Raw genomic sequence first — 23,594 nt, 5'->3', positions numbered from 1 at the left:
TAATTCCCGACAGGTGCAGGCTGGAGGGAATTAAAGACCCGAGTTTGCAGTATTCTTACCCCCGGAGTAACACACAATGTTTTTCATCACACTTGCAAAGATAAAACTAAATTTTAAGCGAAATGATTCTTAAACACGGTGACATATCAAACATTCGTCCGCCATTTTGTAATTTCTTGACAGGTAAAAGCATCGAAGGCACAGACCTATTCGGCATTCAGCCACGATTGAAAATTATGTAAAAATATTTTAAACGGCTTTTAAATTAATCAAATTAAATAATTTTAAACATGAACAAAAATATTAAATTATAAATGTCAGTATTTTAAAAATGAAACTCATTTATGCTACTTGGTGTGTATGTATAAGTTACATAATTTAATAACTCCCTAGGGTACCTTCAGTACACCTGCATGAAATAAGATCATTTTCGAGCAAGTGTGATGAAAAGAATATAAAGCTTTTGACTTTTGACTTTACTCTGTAGGAGTCACTAGACTTACATCGACCGGGAATCACTAGACTTATAAGAACCACATAAGTCAAAATTAATTAAATAACCGGCCAAGAGCATGTCGGGCCACGCTCAGTGTAGGGTTCCGTAGTTACTCTTCCGTCACAATAAGCTAAACTGGAGCTTAAAGTATAGTAAATTGTTAACCAAGGGATGAAACGGTACCTTTCACCCGAGTTAAACAAATAGGCAAATTTACATAATCAGTATCTAATTAAAGTAAGTCTTTTTACTATGAAGGGAAAACTTTTTGCGATAACTCAAAAACAGCTAAACTGATCATGTCCGCTATAGTTTTCATTTAATGTCTTTCTTAAGCTCTACTTCCACGATTTTTTTCATATTTTTTGGACCTATGGTTCAAAAGTTAGAGGGGGGGGGACACATTTATTTTTCTTTCGGAGCGATTATCTCCGAATATATTCACTTTATCAAAAAATGTTTCTTGAAAACCCCTATTAGTTTTGAAAGACCTTTCCAACGATACCCCACACTCTAGGGTTGAAGCGAAAAAAAAAATTCACCCCCACTTTACGTGAAGGGGAGGTACCCTAAAAAAAAAAATTTTTAGATTTTGTTGTACGACTTTGTCGGCTTTATTGATTTATATATCCATGCCAAATTTCAGCTTTCTAGCACTAACGACCACGGAGCAAAGCCTCGGACAGACAGACAGACAGACAGACAGACAGACAGACGGACGGACATGGCGAAACTATAAGGGTTCCGTTTTATGCCATTTGGCTACGGAACCCTAAAAAGGGAGTACATTAGTAATAATAAAAAAAGAAACCTATATCCCAATCCAGTAAGTACCCGACACAAACGTCCCTATAATACCCGCGGCGTTCCCACTTTGAACAACCAACCATATGTGTTGGACCAGGTACGAACCAGCCAGACCTAGGATCGCAACCCTTAGGTCGCAAGCGCTTACCCAGGTCCCTCACAAAATCCTTTGCATCGGAACACCAAGGCCGGCTGACTTAACAGCAAGAGGGAATAATCGTAAACCAGTTTCAAGCCAAATGTTTTTGTCTCGCCGCGTTCTCAGCAGCTCCCTCAGCCGCACGTTTTTGAGCTCCCGAAATTTCGACGCAGTTACATGCATGTTGTTCACGGGGGCTCTGTAGGAGCCCTCTGTTGGACCTATAGTTCAAAAGATAGAGGGAGGAGAGGCACATTTTTTTTTTCTTTCGGAGCGATTATTTCCGAAAGTATTTACTTTATCAAAAATGGGTAATGGAGACCCTTAATCGTTTTAAAATACCATTGAGTTAAAACGAAAAAAACAATTAAATAAAAACAACATTTTGTCTCTTTGTGTACTCTACATTTTTTTACCGTTTTGTCGCCATGCATGATTTAAGTACTTATCCATACCAAATTGCAGCTTTCCAGCACTAACGTTCAAGGAGCAAAGCCGCGGACAGACGGACATGGCGAAACTATAACAGTTTCTAGTTGTCTACAGGGCAGCTGCTATTCATGACGTTAAGCGACCAGTTCACGACAAAAAGTAATAATTCGGACCTCGGATACGCGTTGTTTCTAGGGGCAGGTTTAAACTAAAGATGACTCGAGAAACGAGTCTAACATGTAAATACAGCTTTAAAGGTCAAATTCAAAAGGAAACAACAACGTATGAAATCGCACATTGATAAGGCCTTCTCATTTCGCGACTCTATTGCATGACATGACGTAACTATGCTGGCAACGTTATTAGTAAACGTAACAAAGCTGATTAAGCTGAGCTTCAAATGTCGGTATATCTAGGCCACATCTCATTTCATTACTGACCTAGTTCTGGGACTTCTCGGTGTTCTAGAAATATAATTCCCATATTCATAAGTTGGATCCTAAATGGTCTCGTTAGATAGATGGACATCAAATCTGTACTCTCTCGGGCCGAATTTTAGCTGTAAAATCAAGAGCCGGAAATATAAAATTAACACTAACTCAAATTTAAGTAAGTAGATATTGTAACACATCTGAAGGTGCAAATGCGGAAAGGCTAAAATTAACTAAATTCTTCTTTACCTACTTCATTTAATTTGGTATATGGTAAACAAATTCATTAACAAAAGTAATTAGAACACAAACATTGTGTATTGGTTTCTTTCTTAAACAATAATAACTTTGCGTAAAACAGTCGTCTAAGAATCATTGTCTTTGCACACAATGAAAACCGGAACGATAACACTATTCTATATTAGACAATACCCAAGTATCACGATCGATTTAATTAAACTACGTAACTCTACAGTTCACTTATTCGACAAAGGCGTCAGTCAAGGACCGCGGTATCTTGGCAGAGCGCGACCCAGTGCGGCTCAGCCCTCGCGTCAAGACACACGCTCGAACAAACCAACTCGTACCACAACACGTGCGTGCTCCTTTACATTTTTTTGCAAATTCATTTATGTAAAGCTGAGAGAAACAAACCAATTATTGTATAATGTTAATTGACTTATGCGGTTAAGGTCGTATGTATTTATTCGGAATTGAATCGATATTTCAGGTTTATGTCGCAAGTGTGCTGAAGTGTTTCAATATTGCTGCTATATTTTAGTGTTTTTTGGATTACTTATAACAATTTACAGTAAGTATCGTTACGGAATATTTTCTTGATACGCCTGCATATTCTAGTTTTGATGATATTCGCTATTTCGAAAAAACATTAATGAGATATATTATAAAACCAATACTAATAATTCATTTCATGCTTGTAAAGTTGTGTAAACAATAATATTATATACAAACATTCAGATCGCTGATGTTTAGTTCGCAAATTTTATGTTGCTGTTTATCAGAAGTCTTTATCTAGTTTCAACACAAAACAAATTGAGTCTAAACAGGAACAATATTGGTACTTTACGGTGGGTTATTTTATTACAATAATTTGTTTAGAAAAAAATATCATTCTTATTTTAGGGTGGTATTCCACCTATCCAATTTCTTGGTCCAATGTGTATGTATTTGCGTCTCATATTTTGCTTAATGAGATAGTGAGACGCAATCACATTTGGACAGGACCAACAAATTGGACAGGTGGCAAGCACTCAGTTTGAACAGAATAGTTATTGTCGAAAAAAATCTACGACACTAACATGATCATGGTGGGTTTTCAGTTCATCGGCTTGGGCAGATAACGATGGAAGTACTAGATAAAATACCTACTCTTGATTAACCAATTTGTCCGTAACTGTTTGTCTTATCAATCGACAATTGGCTACTTGACAGTTTTTTTTGTAAATAATGATCTTGATTTTCCTAAAGATCAAATGTCTAAATAGGACTCATGGCATTTAAGAAACACAAAGGTCAGAAATGAGAGTTAAAGTCTGACGCTGATTGAAACGCCTCTAACAAAATGATAATGTAATGTGACGTCATATTACATTCGTCTGTCATAAATGTATGGAAGATCAAGAAAATTGCTAATTTGGCCGTGAAATATAAACAATTTATTTTTCAATAACAATTAAGGAATCAAATGGTATAATTTTCATTTTTATATTTGAAAGTTAAAAAAAAAATTGAGCCTTTGAAGCCTTGTATTTTTTTTATAATCTCAATACGTCTTTTAAAATTCCACTTTTTATAATGGATGGCTCAATTTGTGTCTATGTAGCTAAATTTTGTTATAATATTCAACATGTGTCAAGTACCCAATTGGACATGTCTAGTACTAAATTATACTGATATGCAAGGGTGCATTACATTTTACCGTTATATTTACAGTACTTGTTGTTGGTTTATATTGTAAATTATATTGAATTCAAAGATTTTGGCCTGAAACACAGACAGCCGTTCTAGTACATTACGATACAAGTGCGAAAAATAGGAAATTCGAAACGAGTGGCGATAAATTAAAACACGACCGAAGGGAGTGTTTTAAATCGACACGAGTTGCGAATTACCTATTCGCACATGTAACGTACAACGTTTTACAGTACATATGGCCCTTTAAATGTTCGACACAGTAACGTAATATGCTACTTCTCGCACTAGTGCTATAAAGTAGCCCCATATGTACTGTAAAAGTTATTTAAGTAATTCTTGCAAGCCCCAGAATATATATATAGCATACAGTTTCGGCTTTCGGATTCATGCCCAGGCAGAATATATAGATAGGATTTTATTTTCCTTCGACTAATAGATCGGCCGGTATTCATAAAACTTCAATAATTTCAGATGTCACAGATATAAATATAATACCCACCATTATACAGGTTACTTTATCACTTATCAACGTTTTCATCACACTTGTTCGTGAACAGTGTTTATAGTATGCCAGCATACTGAGATGTAATGAGCTGTATTATGGCCACGGACGTAATAGATTTTTTAAAATTCATTCAAGGGCTGTAAACTAGAATTTACGAACTAGTGTTGATTTTAAGCCCGAAGCCGAAGGAGAATTACGAATACGAGTTCGTAATTGGGTGAATCAACTTTTTTTGTTTTGTTATCCTGTCCCGTTGTCCAAGGGACAACAGTGGCACAGTTTGTTTGAAGAGACGTTGTATGCCGTTCTATTAACATGCTTAGTAGGGGGCCCATTATGGACATTGGTTATAACGACCACAAAAACGCAAGTTTAATTCATTTAAGTACCATAAAATCAGTATTTCAATGAACTTTTGTCCCCTGGACAACTAATCGTAACCATGGCAACGAGTGACGCTAAAAAGTTGATTCTCCCAATTCTTGTACCGCCCGTGGCATACACAATGTTTACATCACACTTGTGACGAAAAAACTAAATATTACGCGAAATAATTCTTAAATACGGCGAGATTTTAAACATTCGTTCGCCATATTGTCAGTTTTAGGGTTCAGTAGCCAAATGGAAAAAAACGGAACCCGTATGTCACAGCCACTTTTTTCCGAAACTATAAGAACTATCTTACTGTTGAAACTTGATAAGTAGATGTATTCTGTGAACCGCATTAAGATTTTCACACAAAAATAGAAAAAAAAAAACAATAAATTTTATTGGTTCCCATACTTAGAACTGAAACTGAAAAACATTTTTTTTTTTTTCATCAAACCCATACGTGTAGGGTATCTATGGATAAGTCTTCAATGATATTGAGGTTTCTAATATCATTTTTTTCTAAACTGAATAGTTTGCGCGAGAGACATTTCCAAAGTGGTAAAATGTGTCCCCCCCCCCCCCCTGTAACTTCTAAAATAACAGAATGATAAAACTAAAAAAAAATGATGTACATTATCATGCAAACTTCCACCGAAAATTGGTTTGAACGAGATCTAGTAAGTAGTTTTTTTTATACGTGATAAATGGTACGGAACCCTTCATGGGCGATGCCGACTCGCACTTGGCCGCTTTTGACATATTCGGCAATAGACATCGAAGGCACAGACTTATCCGACATTCAGCCACGATAATAAATTGAGTAAAAAACCTTATGCCAAATATACCAATGGGCGTAATGAAATTAAAAAAAATCTATTACCGCCCGTGGGCATGATATAGCTCATTCCATATCAGTAACTCATAGGCCACAAGGTAAATAAGGCCTTTTACTATGGAACCCCAAAATCGCAAGAAAATTGCTAGTTTCATTTAGTATTAGTTCATTATCATAATATAGCCTAGTTTTTAGCATAAAGCTCAAACACAAAGGCTAGAATACGCAATATCGAGCGCAAGTCGTTTGTGTAAGTTTTGCAGGCCTCAACATAAGATCAAGTTTCTATAGTTTTCGCAACCCTGACCGTGGGCCCGTTTTCGTCGGCCTGCGTTCATTACAAACATTAAAGTGATGTAATCCTATAACCGTGGTCTAAAGCACGCTTTATGATACTATTACCCCTACACTCTCACTTATATGTGCGCTACTTATGACTTCCGTCATCGTATCGTACGTATGCTTACACGATAGGTGTAAGGTGTAATAGGGTAGATTGAAGATTTCTTGATTAAATGTAATATCAAAATTATTTATTACGGGTAAGTGATTAATAAAAGGTTAATAATAATTTACAAATAAATTCATGTCAAGGTTAGTAACACGCAAGTCACGCAACAAATCGAACATAGTTAGACCATGCTAACTTGGCAGCGATTTTAATAGCCAGACTATGCAAGTGTTATTTTAAACGTCATACAACACTTGCTTAATCTGTGTTATCAAATCGCTGCCAACTTAGCTTGGTCTAACTCTACAACAATAAACGATAGGTAGTAAAATATGGACTATAGGAGCTATATTAAAATCTAATTATGTAATGTATGTATCAATGTATACATATACCTATTTGAAGCATTATTGATTTTTTTAACGACCGGTAAGAAAATCAACCAAACAAAAGTATTTTCTGTCAAATTATCGTGCTTCAACCTAATGGCACATACACAAAATTACCACTATTTATTAAAAACAGCATATTCTTATATTATCGTGTTTTATTTACATACTTAGATGATATGCTCGTGTTACAACGTTTATACATAATAATGATAATGTGTCATCGTTTAAAGTGCTTAGTGTATTTATCTCGTACTATTTACTTAACTACTTACATAAATAGATATGCAAACATTCGGTAGGCATAATGTTCCAGAACAATTCGTACTTGGCTGTTCAGATTTTCGTAGATATTTAACGCCACTAACGCCAGCAGTTGTTAAATATATTATTCTGAAACACTAAGCTAACAATTTAGTTGATCATACTCAAAATATTATACCGGATGGGCCCTGAACGCGAGCAAATAATTAAAATATAATTTACTCCTCAAACGATAAAACTTTTATTTAAAGACTTCCTATTTTTAATACAATGTAATTATTATCTTTACTGTACGCTACCATCATTGTAATTGACGTTGCTTGTCAGGCTTTAAATTAAACATTACAAAATTCGCAATACATAGCGTCTAAGAATAAAGAAGTAGGTATACTAAAAATTAATAAAAGTTATTTATAAAAGTAGCTGAACAAATGTTGGTCAGTGTGAGGCGCCTATATACAGTTTAATTCATTACTCCTGTTACATGACCCACCCAGTATACATAGGGTCTGTTTCACAATGTCCAAATAAAATCCTGAATAAGCTACTTGTCACTTATCTGACGAATAAAGACATCGTTGGCGTTTCACAATCTTCAAATAAGCTTAACTGGTAGATAAAGTGCTAAGTTTTGCAGGAAGATTTTTACTGGTAGTTAATTTATTTGTTTATTCGCTATCTGATACTTTACTTGGACATTGTGTTAGAGTTAGTAAGTAGCAAAAACATACATGTGACTTGTAACAATAGAGCTATGACCGATACGAGAATTTATTAGAATATTCCTGATCGATCTCTAGTAAGGTTTGTTATGTAAAATATTTTACAGTACATATGGTGCTACTTTTCAAATCGACCTAGTCCCACAGTAAGCTCAATAAGGCTTATGTTGTCGGCACTAGATGACGATATATATTATCCCCCTTATTCTTAAACGTGTACTAAAGTTACGATGCCGCTAATAATCGTTTGTCCCTTTCCGACGTATTGGTATGATGGAAAGGGACAAACGATTATTAGCGGCATTGTAACTTTAGTACTCGTTCATGAATAAAGGGGTATATGTTTATACATAAATACTTATATACATAGAAGACATCCATAACTTAGAAACAAATATTTGTTATAAACACACAAATAAATGCCCTTACCAGGATTCGTACCGGGACCTCATTCATGACCATTGATAAAATTATCTTATATTATATGACCTGCCGTCCTTCCCGTTCTCAATCTATTCCCATATCGGCGGTGAAGGCGGTTAGTCAAATGCAACCCCAAGCTACAATGGACCTATGTCATAGAGACTTCATACTTATATACGTACGTACTAAGTTTTAAGAAATCTCTTGCCATTCATGAGTAAACAAGTATATATGAGTACAAGAAGTAAACTGTATAATTAAAGTTACGCCCAGAAGCGCGACAAGGGTTCATTGCATTGACCTCGCAGCGACACGACAGCTGCAGTGCCCTAAATCTAGGCCAAACGGCAAAGCGATAATTTACTTTACTTCATTGGACAAGGTTTTAAATGCTTTTGAACCTTAATTAAGGCAAGGCAACCCAAAACAGATGTTTTTCCTACTCCCACTTAAAAAATAAACAACGAAATCAAACGTACCAAAGATGCCGATTTAATTGGCTCCTCTAAAGCAAAGAATACGTTGGAGTCAGCAGCTATCAATTGTGCTCCCTGTAACTTGTTTTTACCATATTATTATAAACCTTGTTTTAAACTTAAAACTATTTTACGCTTTTTTTAAATTCAAAGGTCTAAAATAATATGCCCTTGATCGGTGCTGAGATTATTACACCGCCGACCGCTAGGACGGCATTCAGCACGTTATGCTATGAGATCATTTATGACAAAGTCAGGTAGAAATTCATATGGAAGTATACATAAATGTATGCGTGAGCGTAATACTCGGAACCATGCAGTTAACTGCGTGATAAAGCATGAATATCAACTCAATCACTGTCATTACAAGATGTTATGGACTTAATGGCTACTTACAAATCTTACCTCATTTTGCAAGTGTTTTTAGAAACTATGTCCAACATATTGTTCTATGTCAGGGGAAAAAGTAAGTAAACGAAATATCGTATTAAAGTAGCTTAGTGATAATAATCGTTGGTTTTCATTTATTATGAAACGAGGTATTTTGTCTTCAAAACTACCATCAAAATCATATGGAAACTTTATTTATAAGTGTGCGACAATAATATACCTACAAATTAAACTCGGATCTTTTTGTTATCTTTATAACGCGAGTACAAATGTAATAAATAGTGCTGTCATTTAAAAATATCAATGTAACGTTTGTAACATCACGTCCCACTGTGCCTTTTTATTTAAAAACGATACATAAACAAGTTTTTATATATTGTTTGTTTATACCTACCTGTAACTTGTATTTATCAGTGCGAGATTTTTTTTTATTTCTTTTAGTACTTCATAAACAACAAACTAACGTCGGAGTATTTAGAGGGCGCAGCGTTAGTCATTCGAAAGAAGTAGATAATAACGTAATAATTATGTCCATACCTATGTATTTAACATGTATAACAAACAATTACTTATTTATATATTCTTCAGACTGTTCTTAATTAGTCATACTCTAAATAACATATGATATATCTAAGTAACATAGATGGTATCGTTTCATCAGCCCACAGGGTCCAAAATGAAGTTATTATACTGTACAGTCCTAAGAATATATTTAATATAATAGGGTTTATGTTGTAAGGAAAACTCCGAAGCATCGGCACTCCTAGGTTTGCCCATTAAATCAACTTGGACAACGTGCTCAACTTGGACACTCAAACAGCTGGTTGTACAGTCAGTTGATGTAATATTTGTGAGGTTGATTGGCAAACCTAAAGTTCACGTATACTTTAAATGTTGGGTGAATCAAGTTTATCTTGTCACACGTTGCCATGGTTTCGGTCGCCATGGAAACTCTTAAAACTCTTTAGTATTTAAAATAACCAATAATAATTGTATATGAATTGAGAATTCATTTAATATGAATCAGATCTATATTAAATATTACTCTGTGACATTGAAATATTTCTTTTAAGTACTATTGTACCTATTTTTAAGACATTTTGACCTATAACTTTGGTGTTATAAATAAAGTTTTGTATTTGTATCACCTCTTATTACTGGCCACTTTCTGTAATACGAGTAATATACACCTAATCAAAACAGATAATTGTATGCTGATTATGAATTTGGTTGGTTGTGAATTAAGTGATTCAATGGCAAGTTTTATTCAACACTAATTTTCTCACAGTCATAGGACTCATAGGACAATAACATAATTAACATATGTCAATTCATTACTGGAAGTGTCTAGTGTAAAATTTAGTCTCTGTCTCTATAGCTCTTGTATCATTGGAATGAGAAAGATGGTAATAGGCGACCTTTGAAAATGAGTTCTCGGTAGACGAGGTATCTGGTGTGATCTTACAAACCTACGGAACGTTAATAATAAATTAAAATAGTAGTAAAATTTACAGTAGTCAATGAACAATAAGAATATACGACTAACTATAACAACCCCAACGTTTTACTTTGACGAGACAAACATTATGCCAATCGCTCAACTCAGGTTATGGACTTCAACCAATTAGCTTGACCAAGTCTAAAGTGCTACCGATTTACGGGACAATAGGCTGTATTAGAAAGAACTAAGGCCATAGACTAGGCGAATTTATAACTAAATGCAGGTTGGCTTTATGAGTGGGCAATGAAAGGGAGTTTATGCAAGAGTGTATGCGAAACACGTTTCTGTATGTGCTCAAGTAGGTACGTTTAAAATGCTAAAATAAGATTTAATATTCCTTTTGGTCTTTGGTGACAGACAGCAAAAATGTTTTTTCCAATGTCCTGACCATTATCTCAACACTACTTTGTCTATATTCAAATATCACGAGGATGGCAAGATCATGAGAGTGGATAATGCGTTCTTTCAAAGTTTTACCAAAAATTGTCGAGTTGACAGCTAAAGAACAACATCAGGCCATTAGGCATCAAGTTCTGGTGAAAACTACACTAAGAGTATTGACTCTAGTAAATTTCTTTCTTTTTTTTTATAGTGAAAAACAATACCTAAAAACACTAACTTTGCGGCATAGACATAACGGCTGTATTGTGAAATAAGGAGTGGTTCAGTAAAAAAGTGGCAGTGAATTATCTAGTATATCATTTTTATTTTTTACTTATTATGAAGTAGTTAATTTTTTCAGTAATCCGTAGATAAAATACTATATAATAACAATAAAATCATATTGAGAAATATCAGATTGTTTGAGTTTCTCATTTTTATTGCAATTTACTTCATAACTTTTTGTACAACACAATTTGACAATCTTCACCTGCCGTTTTCCACAAAGCCACACTGGAATTTTAATTTTCACAACTAGATGTATGTTTTTAGGAATATCATCTTACGAGTAAATTATACCAATAAACTGGAGTTCATCTTCGGTAGTCAGGAAGTCTCTCCAATCTAACCTCTGACAGAGGTTTTTCTATGGGAGACAAATTCCTGTAAAAAGCGCAAATACACAAAAATGGAAATTCCATGTAACTACCTCAAAGTGAAGTCAAATCAAAAACGTGCAATATCGAACATAAGACAAATTAATAGTGTATTAAAGAGCTTATCAAATTTAAAGAAAAAACTATGTTTATGGGAAACACCTCATAAATTCTCTCAGAAGACGCCGTTCAAAAAGTCTTAGGAGACATGTAATAAAAGGCGAACACTTTAATTCGCCCTTTTATTTTGAATACGATTGTATTTAATTGTATAGAATAGTATGTAAGGATTACTAACAAATGCGCTACTTAAAAATGATCACTAAATAAAATGAAAAATCTACATAATGTGCTGCTACTTTTTTTCTGAACCACTCCTTATTTCTACAAAAACAAAACAGCATCGAACCAACATCTAACTACTTAGTAAACAAATACTAAAATTGCCAACTAAAGTGCAAACAAATAAAGTGCTATTGCCGTTTGCGGTTGAAGGAAGGTCATAAAATCAAGGGCTTCTATACTTTACCAAGTGTCAGATTGGTTACAGACCGGGTATTGTGGTCAAACCATGGTCATGGTCAAACAAGAGTAATTTTGATCAACAATCTGCGGAGGTGGCAAAGCATTTAAATTTAAGACTTGTGATTCGTTGTGATCATTGCTAAATCTTGTGTAGGTACGTAGAGCTTACATTTTATATACCTTTATTAACATATCAACCACTCTGAGAGAGTGTGATGACAAAGAAGAAGAATTAACATTTAACGTGATCTTTTCGATTTCTAATTTTTACTTAAAGAATATAAATATAAGGATAAGTACTATCTAATATTAACGAAAGAAAGATTAAACGAAGCAATTCACTTATTGTGGTTAAAAAGAGCTAATTATACTAAAACTAACTGCGGTTAGTGGCACCCTCAGATCATAGAAGGTTATACCTATGGTGGCAACGCAACTTTTAACTTTAAAATTGTTACACGATCCGATTGTGATAACAGTTATTATTACAGTAAGTAAACTTTTGCAAATCAATATTTCGTAAATTTCCGGTAGTAAGGTAGTAAAGCTGTAGGTAGATAAAATTTTAATACAATCCTAAAAATCTCCACGTTATATCACCAATAACTCTTTTGGATTTGGATATGAACGAACATTGTTACTTCTCAAGTCAGAAATATACAGTAATGTGTAAATGTATTGTGTGAACAAAAATACTATTTAATCTGGAGTTATACAGGAGCAAATATTTCATTACCTTTCGAACCAATACTTATTGTACCACTTTGAGCGCTAATAATCATCAGGTTATTGAAACTGGTGTCAGATTATTGACTGACAACCTTTGTCCTAACATTATTTATTTAATTTTTTGAACTGTGCAGGTTTTGGGGTTGTTAGGACAGTATCGAATTTATCTTAATCAAACGAAAAACGAGTACATTAGACAAATCATTATTGCCGCGTCGCCATACAATAAGACCACTTTTAGATTACGCTATTCAATTATCATATAAACTGTACGTAACGCTTATGTATCTTGGTTATCGTGGTTTATAGTATCATGGTTACTTAGCACAGTATTCGCTCATTTCCCAAGGTCGCCTATACCTTTCGCCTTTCGTGCTGAACTTGTATTTATGTCTTGTATTAAATATTAAACACCATACGCAAATAAAATATACATGCAACAGATAAATCGATAGAGTACCTAGTAGTTAGGATATTTTTTAGCTCTCTAAACAACCTAGTTTTGTAGTCTACTTGCCAATGCTTCCAAAATTGTTTTCCTTTTTATTGAGATAACCTGACATCTTAAAGCAACTTCGAAACATTACTGCCTTTCAACTAGGTACTCGTATCGTATATAAACGCGAAAATGCTTGAAAATTGTCATTCAGATACAAAAACTACCTTTCGTGTTCAATCATGTTGGGGTTATATTTATTCGGCCCTTAATTTTTAGTAAAATTAAAGTAACATACCCATGAAAATATATGTCAAATAATATTTCCAGACGCATCATACATCGTACAGCAAGGACGGCGCTAGTCAAAGATTAATGCATGTCATGTTGACCGCACGAACATCTACATGAGGGAGACCAAGTCAAATAATAGCAAGAATGCAGCGCGTGCTAGCCCTGACGGCGGTCTTGGCCTTCAGTGAGACTGGTATGTACACATTTTAGACCTTTAAACACAATCGTGTGTAATGTCCGGATCTTAACCGTAGCGAGTGGCGCTAAAAAGACTTGACGTTAAGTATATGCAAAACTAGTAATGTCATGTATAAAGCAAAACTGACAATGAAATTCTACATGTTTATGCTTGTAAAACATGTAATCAACATAAACGGATTGAATTAGGTCGTTTAATCTTCAATCATATTATAAAACTCTTATATGATCTATTTCACTTTAACAAACAATAAAACATATAAAATGGACTTTTTAGCGCCATTATTTTATATGTTAATATTGCAGCTTACGTGTGGAAGGTTTTGCAATCAAAAGTTAGTTTGCCTAAGAACACCGCTAAACAAATCGTATAAAATCAGCGAAAACAGTGCTACTGGAGCTACGATTGCTGCCAATCTATAACCAGGATAAGGATCTCGGTAACTGTAACATAGCGCTGTAAACACCCTACCGGTCTCCACGCACTGGTTGCCAGCGAGACCGCTCTCATAAATAGGTTCACCAGTATCACATCTGGCATTAGAATCTTCATGAAAGGAATATCTTGTTACAAGCTTAGCTACCGCTCCTATGGTCCCGTTTTCATAAAATCCCTCGTAATCTCTTAGTTTGCCGTTTAACTTATCACGCAAAAAAGACACACCCCAAGGTGTCAAACTTCGGAAAACATATTCAGGAATTAATGATTTCCTCCAATGTTGAGGCGTTGAGAGATTTGTTAAATTCATCTGAATTCCTAATTTCGCCAAAAAATCCAAACTTGTAATATCGTAATTAGAGACTTCTTCAAAGTGTTCTGTTATATCTTTGGAAGGTATTATGCCGCAGAAAAACTTCGTTCTCAAATAAAATGGTGCTCCAGGGGAAAAATTGCACACAACTCTAATGTCACCATTTCCCCTTATGCCGTAAGCGCAGCCCATTTTATCAGTATTCGCCCATAGTATCTGCGCAGTATTGAACGTATCCCGTGTAATATGTCCACAGTCAACGTCTCGCTTTTCTAGTAGTTCACCAGCACTTAAAAACCAAGCGTGAAGACATCCAACTAAAGCTGACACGAAGCATTCCTTACGCGGTAAACTGTCAAAATAAATATGAGTCTTAAAAAGTAGAACAGACACAAATAAAAAATAACATGAAATTATAAAATATTTACCAATCGTCGTCGTTTGGTCCTTTACAACAGTTTCTCAAACACTTCTTGCATTCCAGTTGTGTAACCAGCTTGTCTTTTATAGAAGAACAAGCAGCAGGGCCGGGAAGACATTGGCGAAGCCATCTATTGGATATCCTTGCTAAATCCATGTCGTACATAACTTGCTGCATGTTAGCAGCAGTAGGCAATTTAGGATAAACCTCCGCCGTGCCCATCGCGACACGGTTTCTCATAGTATTTATGGTGTTCAGTACTACTACTTGTTCGTACACAGACAGTTTCTTGACTTTGTATGCTGTGTCACATATTCTAGATATGGTGTCATTTGGAAAAGTACAGAGAGTGTGATCACCGTAACAGGGTCCCTGATCGCACCATTTATTGCCAGAATCGTCATTGCGCCTTCGGGGAGTAAATTTAATTTCGGTCTCCGGTTCAAGTGATATGCCGTCAAGAGTTCCTCCTTTTAAAACGAATATGTCGGAGTACTTGGCTCTAGTCTTAAATCTACCAAACAATATAGGTAATTCCCAGCAGGGATACTCTTCGGGGACATACCAGATATTGTCATTATCATCGGTTTCAGCATATAGCTTATTTAACTTACCTGGATATTTCTTTATTTTAAGCTTCGTAACAGCGGGTACCATGTGGTACAGGTCAGTATTTCGTATTTTTCCAAGAGGGGCGAGGAATTGGGTTAATGTTTTCGATGTGTTAGTAATATTATTTTTTTCTTCTTTTGATGTAGTGGTGTCCGCATAATCAGAAGTTTCAGTGGCCGAGTCGTCCAGGTTGTTGTCATCATCGGCGTACTCGTATTCATATTCATCAAATATGTTAGTAAGAGGATATTGGCTGGCGCGGCTGGCGGTGTCATAATAACTATAATTGTCGTACACTGATACTTCTGGTGGTTCCTCGCTTGATGTTGTTGAGTTTATGTCTGTATTTTCTTCACCACGACTTAAAGTAGTCAGAATTTTAATATCGCCATCATCGAGTGACATTTTCGGTTCATTGCCAATTCTCCGTGTATCTATTAAGTCATCTTTTTCGTTGTTAGAGCGATCTTTGTTATCATCAATATAATAATCAAGATCCACATTGTAACAGGAACGAAATATACAAAATATACATAATGTTACCGCTTTGGCATTCATATTTGACGAAAAATTAATGTCATGGCCACCTCGATAAAAAACCCTTTCGATATTTTGTACCAAAACATGAAGCTAGTGGCAGGACATTACTGTCTAAAATTAGATAGTAAATTGTACTACCATTTCGTATGTATCTCTCACAGCAGTTACTTAAAGGTTAGCTTGAAGAGATCCTTGAAGGCGATAAGTTTGGTTTGCACCCAGCCACCCATTAACTGCATTCTCTCTGTGTTATGTACTTGTTTTGTGCAATAAATTGTTTATTATACTACTACTTTTCGGTCTGTGACAGTTCACCGTTCATAATGTAATGTTAATGATATTTCTATGAGTCATATTTGATCACTTGAAACTAGCTATTTATACAGATGTTTTAATGCGAATACGCATGACTCAAACATCGAGTTACAATTAAGGAAATTCAATTTTTCGTTCATAGATAGATCCATCAACGACATTCCATGGTCCATTTATAAGGCGCATTGTTTATTTTGTTAAACAATTTTACAAATAAGTTAAGAATGCGAAGCAATATAAATTATAACAATATACAGGGTGATTCATGAGACGTGAGCTGGACTAAGCCTACACAATCAGTAAATGTTAATGAATCGTTCACCATCATATTTAAGTAAAACAATCACTCTTTTTATCTGTTATTTAACTTTTTCTTAAGGACAAATTTGAATATCTACAATCATGGACACCCTACAACACTTAATTAACAAAGATAAAACCTCTTTAACCGTTATGACAGCACTTTGATTATGAAGAAAATAAAATGTCACACTTGAGTGAGATACGATTTTATAAAAGTAACCACACTCCGATGTCATTCAATTTGTCACTTATTATAGATAAAACAATAAGGGTGACTATAAATATCGTAAATAAAATAAAACTCTTTTTTTTGAACAGTAAAAATTAAATTAACGTTAATCTCACAAATACTGGTACGAAACAGTTGCTGATAATTTACTGAATATGCAGGCTTGATCCTGCTCACGTCTCCTGAATCATCCTGTATAATTAAGAAGTTAAACAAGCAGAGCATGTCATTAAACTTATGTCTTTTTTGACAAATAATAAAACAAGTGCTTCTCGAAAACATTGAAACATAACCAGGTCATTTCGGTCAAAGAAGTAAAGATACACAAATTATAATTTCGTATAAATCCTAAAAAGTTAAGACAATGGAAGTACCTACTTACCTAATGAATATGTATGCGAGGTATATCTGTCCATTAAGTAGATATTAACAAAGTCTACGTGTCACGAAACCCATGACATCAATAAGTAAAATAATAAATATTAATAACAATTCAGCAAAAAAAGCGTTTAAAACGTTAGATTACTTTTTTGCTTAAATTCAAGGTCGCATGACCTTACGATTACTATGTGTATAAAATAATGGGAGTTACGCAGAGAATATTCTTGTATACGTTTCATCTCGTAATAGACTTCATAATCGAAATCGGGGTCAAGAACAACTGCACGCAAGTTTACCAAAATCATAACGCATCGCTGACATAAATGACCAACACTTGAGTCCATTATATGTCGATTACGTCAAGTATCTAAAATGCAGTAAGGTCAGCGGCACTTGGCCACGAAATCTTGAACCAAACCTAAAAGCCATACAAATTATGTTTGCACAGTGGTTTTAAGACGTTTTTTATTCTTGTCAGTATGAGTCACGCATGCTTCGATAAGTGTGCTGCTCCGGCGTAAGTTTTTTTACATATTTGTTTGTTATAAGTCGATTCTGTACGTATAACACTTTCTAACTTTCAGTTTCGTTTCACTGAACAACATGAGTTTACGGAATTACTGATTACATAGACGCACGACTTAATGATTCGAGACTGGTACCTATTTATGGTACGTTAAATTATTTTTTATCACACTTGCTCGAAAAAGATCTTATTTCATGCAGTGCAGGTATATTGAAGGACAAAGGCATGTAGTGTTTCCACGGGAGTTATGGATTGTGAAAAAAAAAAGCTATAACTCCCGAGAAAGGAATAGCTTTTTTTAAATTGTGCCACTAATAATTCATATATTTAAATATTGACGTTTATAGTTTATTTTTATTGTTTATGTTAAACAATATTTATATTAATAGCCGTTTAAAATATTTTTACAGAATTTTCAATCGTGACTTAATGCCAGATAGGTATGCGCCTTCGATGCCTCACCTGTCAAAGAATGACAATATGGAGGACGAATTTTTGAAATGTCACCGTATTTAAAAATTATTTCGCTTAAAATGTCAGTTTTTTTTTTCGCAAATGTGATGAAAAACATTGTGTGTAACTCCAGGGGTAAGAATATTGCAAACTCAGGTTCTTAATGCACTCCAGCTTGTGGCTGTCGTGGATCTAAAGATCTCGTTTGCAAAATTTCAGCTACCCACCTGATTGCCGAATGTACTATAATGTACTGTAAGTAGGTATGAATTAAAGTAGCATATTTCAACTCGTGTAACTAGTAACGAGTACACGCGTTGAAATGTTTGATCATGTAATAATTGTACTTAACACTAATTAAAATGAATAATAGAACAATATGAACAGTCTTTTGTTAAACATATGAGTAAACACGAAATTAAATAATAAAGAACATAATATATGACATTGTATTATAATTCGTTAAAATTTTATTTACCTAGACACATTTGAACAAACATTTAATTATGTAGAGTCTGTGCGGCAAGAGAAGACTCGTGGAATGTAAGGGATGTATGGATACATTCCATGACTCTTCCCTTTCCGCACAGACTCTACCTAAAGGTTGATCATCTCAACCATCAAGGTTAATCTAAGTAGCATAATTAAGAGTTAACTAAAAAAAAAACAATTTTATAAACAAGTATTTCAAGGCACCAGTGAAAACCAATCCAGGAGAAGGCACCAAACTCGTTGACTCGTTGTTGTTTCCTAACCAGCCCCGATGGTAACGCTAGATTATACTATTCACACCTTTTCAGTGACTGCCATAAATTAGTTTTGCGTTTTAATTGTTCCGAAACCTAGAACATTACTTTCCTTTATTTTCTTTACCTACTTTATACGTAAATAAATGACGTAATTTGAGATTTAAATAAAATGTTTTTATATTTTATTCCAGGGTCCGCCCTCCAATGTTACCAATGCCTCATCAACCCGCCACCAGGCCAAAACTACACTTCCACGCCGCGCCTGTGCGTCAACTTCGACCACTCCAACAAGTTCGTCGTGGACTGCCCCTACTCCACGATGTGTATGAAGCAAGACTTCCATTTGGACATTCAAAATGGAGGTAGGCGACAACATTGATATTCAAAGCTACGGGTTATTCACATATTTTAACCTAGTTACACTGACCAGGTCGGATATTGGGAATTCATAGTAATCATAGTATTGGAAGAAGGTCTAATGCTACTATTGCTTGATCTACTAAGGGATTTCAAAAAAAAACTTCGACCATATCAAATCATCGAATTTGTCATCTGTCGCTACTGAAGACTTCAATTTAGAAGAACAGAATTGAGGTATATACGATCCAACAACTGATTTATTTATATTATCCCACTACCTGGCTATAACTACAAATGTCCACGTCTTGCTTGTGCGTAGTAATACGGACCTCTTCAACAAATTCGTGAACTTTCTGTATTCGTGGACTTTCGTTTAGAATAGAAGTACAGGATGGAGGTTACAACATTTTGTTTTTATTAACCCACTGCTTGGCTACTACAACTACATGTCCATGCCAAGCTCGAGTACAAACTTCAACCAATATAACAAGTTCTTGGATTGGACGCCCTGCATCGGATGCCTAGTATGCCTACGCAACATTGCAGCGCATGAAGCAAGCCTTCTGTTGGGCCATATTCAAACAAAATGGAAGTGCACCGTAATGTGACTGGGAATACAATGGCGTTGCAATTTTCAATAAAGGTTTACTTTCGAGATAACGCAAATGCGATGACAACCCATTTGAATTTATTATTTTCTTGTGTTAAAATGAGTTTAGACAACATGACGTAAGATCGGTATTTAGCACTCAATTTACCTATTATTACGACTGGTAGCAGAATACGGTAACAAGATGAGTCATTTTTTAGACAGGTGTTGATTGCGAGTTCTAGATGTGGTCACATTATTATTCGGTATTTGTTACTGAAAGGTACCTAAATGAGATTTTGATGTATCAGCTATCTTCTAACTATTAAGGTCGTAAAATTTCATCAAATCAAGTAACTACCTAAAATTACAGGTATTTTATAAGAAAGACATCATTCATCTTCATAGAAAGTGTGGAGTGTTATATTAGCATGAAACAAATAGAAACATTATAAATGTTCCAGTGAGAATTAACGGCGTGCTACGAGACTGCGCACCGCAGACCAACAAGTATCAAGACTATGAGAATGGGCGCTGGTCTCCCAAGATCGAGATCATGGAGCCGTATAAGGAGGGCTGCTTAGAAGTGGATGATAAGGGCGAGAGGACGCCTTCCACCAGGTAAGAACTAGAAATTACTAACAATTATTTGGCTTACCCTCAACTAACAACTACAGTCTACACTACCACAACGCAAGAAGCTAAGCGGGCTAGGTGTGCAAAATGAAATGAACACAATTTTATTTTTAAGAGAGAAAGAATATGTTCACAGGTTTTTCTGTTTTTAATTGTACCAATACTACAGAGCCGTAGTTCGAGTCCAGTCAATTTGAAGAACAGCTGGTATAACCGTGTTTATTTTTCAAAAACCATTTATTAACAGGTTTCCTGTTGCAAAGGTCATGAATAGGATTACCCATTTTACGAGGTCTATAGGTGTCATGTATTAGACGTCTTATAATGTGAGAGCCCAAACTAAAGTTATGTTGTTCTCATTACAGATACTGTTATTGTCGTGGTGACTTCTGCAATACGTCCAACACGAATCACGAAGGCTACACAGACATCATGGGTGTTATACTCGTATTTAATCTTATGAAATACATCAACAGTATTAGGTAGTGCAGTAGTAGTGACCTGTGAATGTTTTAAGTCTGTGATTTATTGAACTGTAAATAGTGTAACTAGATGTCAGTGATGGATTGATGATGACTTACTATTAGTGGTGCTACAAATACTTTCCTGTCTTGTTGTGTTATTGTATATTTGAATTAGAACACATTTGGCGGTATTCATATTGTTAAATACAATTATTAAGTGTCACTCAGAAAGAGTGAAGATAGCTAATTGTAGAGTATAATCCTGCATAAAAAACTTATGGTAAAAAATATGCTTACTTATATATTGTAGAAAAATGTTTTGTTTACTAATTTTCACCACCGCCAACTGGTAAAGGCACTCTTGATTGTTCAAAAACTAATAAGATAGTCGCATTTTATTATGTATGGCAAAGTAATCAAATGCAAATTTTGAGTTGTTTCCTTATGTTAGCAGGTAGGATTGACTCTTAAATGATGATTTTGAATGATATTTTTTTATTACGTTCGTTTGGATTTGATTTTGTTGCCAGCGAAAAATGTTGTGTTTCACTGGGAGGCAAAGTTCGTTTAACGCTCGTGCTTTGACACCCTCGCAACGGTCAAGATTCTACTCCACGAAACATTCGCCAGGCTCGTGGTTCAATTTTGGAATCTTTTGATTGCTCGGGCATCAATATCAGCACGAGCGGCTTAATAACAACTTTGTCCCTTTATAAAACAAATAACTATTGATTGATCGATTTGTATAATGCAAATTTAGGTGTATGTTTTATACTAACTACTAACAGTATGTACGATGTCTCCAGTCCATTTTCCAGTGTTTTATACTTAATTTTGCAGTATCTGATGCCTATAAAGCTTTTTCATTATAAGCACAAATATTTTGGCTGAGTCATTTATGTATTTAAATGTCTATTCCAAAAAGTATACACCTACCTTCGTCTAAATAACCGTCGATTCGTGCAGATAAGTCCTATATTAATTTATTTTATTTATTCATTTTTACTGATAGTAAAAACAATCTCTAGCACCAATTCATTAGGTACTGCCCAATAAAATCGATATGCTATTCTTATTCCTAAAGCAATATAATATCCGATTGTATTTTTTTTCAATTTTAATTTAATTTTGTATGAGTTGCACAATGCAATCAAGTATTGGTCGTAACGAATTTACGAGTTACGCGCAAGGATATCTAATTCTAAAAAGCCATAATATAAATACGACGATTATTTCGTTGTTGATAGTAATAAGGTTATTTTCAATTCGTTTTTCAATTTTATGCTTTTTTGCTTATCAAGTGCCAGAAGCACTTTGATCTAATAGGATTGTGCCAAATATTATCTATTATTAAAATGTGTGATACTTTATGATACGAATGATATGCTTTTCAGTTTTATGTAAATATGTAAAAAAATATATATATATATAAATATATATATATATATAAATATAAATATATATTTAAGAATAAATTGTAATGAATGCTTATTTTAAATTTCCAGTAAATTTACGTTTTCTAATTGGAAAATGCGAATTTAATATCAAGATATACGAACAATGGTAAATGGTTGATCAATCGATCATAACCAGTAGGTACGAGTACAATAAATCAATTTCAAAATAAAATCTATTGTTTAATTTAGTTTTAATGGCACTAAACTAAACTGGCGTTTAAACGTAAACACGTAAATGATTTTGGCCTTAAGGCATTAGAATGCTTTGGCAACACCAGTGGGGCGACACTCCTCCTTTCGGGCATTCTTGGCTCTGTTCGGCTGAGCATTGCTCCGAGAAATTATTACGGTCGGCACAAGTTGACGTCCCTATGCATGCACAACCGAACACAGATAAGATATAATTACTTGAATTTTGACAAGCCTAAATAGCCGAAAGGGATAGTACCATACATTAGAAAGGAACAGCATGATTCATTCCTCAATCGCAATCGAACTTCGGTTTTGTAGAAAGTGTGCTTTCTCTATGAGGAAGTACTTATTCTGTGGCAACATTAAAAATTCTTATAAAAGGCCACAGAGATTATATGCCATAAAGATATAGCTCATTATAATTTTTGAACTAGTTATATATCATTTGGTTCTCATATGTATTTCAAAATTGCTGATATTCCAATTCTGACCAGAGTATTCTTCGTCTCATAATTTTAGCCGAATTTTCAAAATTCAAAATTCAAAAATTTATTCTGCAAGTAGGCCTCAAGGGCTCTTTTACAAGTCAATACAACATTTATAGTAACATCATATAGTGACATGAAAAATACGTAACAACATTTATAAATACAACAGCCAATACCTGGGTAAACATTACATAATAATAATCTTAAAATAAATAATTAATACAATACAATAGAGATGTATAGTCTCTATAGTTAAAAACACATTAAATCTGGAGATGTAAAAGGTCCCCAATGTCAGAGTACTAATACTAATAAAATTTGGAGGTGTAAAGTCTCTCCA

General features: G+C 34.6%; 3 protein-coding genes across 6 annotated transcripts in view; 1 reads left to right on the top strand and 2 right to left on the bottom strand.

The window, feature by feature from the left end:
* LOC133529348 (rabankyrin-5) overlaps window positions 1–23,594 on the bottom strand; it is a 69,411-nt gene that overhangs the window by 19,408 nt on the left and 26,409 nt on the right. The window lies entirely within an intron of this gene.
* On the top strand, window positions 2,776–22,746 carry LOC133529354 (uncharacterized). 3 transcript variants are annotated; one of them, XM_061867059.1, is made up of 6 exons: window positions 2,795–2,900; window positions 3,036–3,116; window positions 13,626–13,782; window positions 19,260–19,430; window positions 20,482–20,638; window positions 21,019–22,746. In XM_061867059.1, the coding sequence occupies exons 3-6, from the start codon at window positions 13,734–13,736 to the stop codon at window positions 21,137–21,139; spliced, it is 498 nt and encodes a 165-aa protein (XP_061723043.1). In that variant the 5' UTR covers window positions 2,795–2,900; window positions 3,036–3,116; window positions 13,626–13,733; the 3' UTR covers window positions 21,140–22,746. The 3 variants fall into 3 exon arrangements, with proteins under 3 accessions (XP_061723042.1, XP_061723043.1, XP_061723044.1); XM_061867058.1 differs by lacking the exon at window positions 3,036–3,116 and having other exon boundaries at window positions 2,776–2,900; XM_061867060.1 differs by lacking the exon at window positions 2,795–2,900 and having other exon boundaries at window positions 2,939–3,116.
* LOC133529350 (uncharacterized) lies at window positions 13,593–16,331 on the bottom strand. The gene is made up of 2 exons (XM_061867053.1): window positions 14,968–16,331; window positions 13,593–14,891 (listed from the first exon to the last, which is right to left on the bottom strand). The coding sequence occupies exons 1-2, from the start codon at window positions 16,128–16,130 to the stop codon at window positions 14,117–14,119; spliced, it is 1,938 nt and encodes a 645-aa protein (XP_061723037.1). The 5' UTR covers window positions 16,131–16,331; the 3' UTR covers window positions 13,593–14,116.

This window comes from Cydia pomonella, chromosome 20 (assembly GCF_033807575.1).
Source record: "Cydia pomonella isolate Wapato2018A chromosome 20, ilCydPomo1, whole genome shotgun sequence".
Taxonomy (NCBI): Eukaryota; Metazoa; Arthropoda; class Insecta; order Lepidoptera; family Tortricidae; genus Cydia; species Cydia pomonella.
This window is presented reverse-complemented; position numbering and strand designations above follow the sequence as displayed.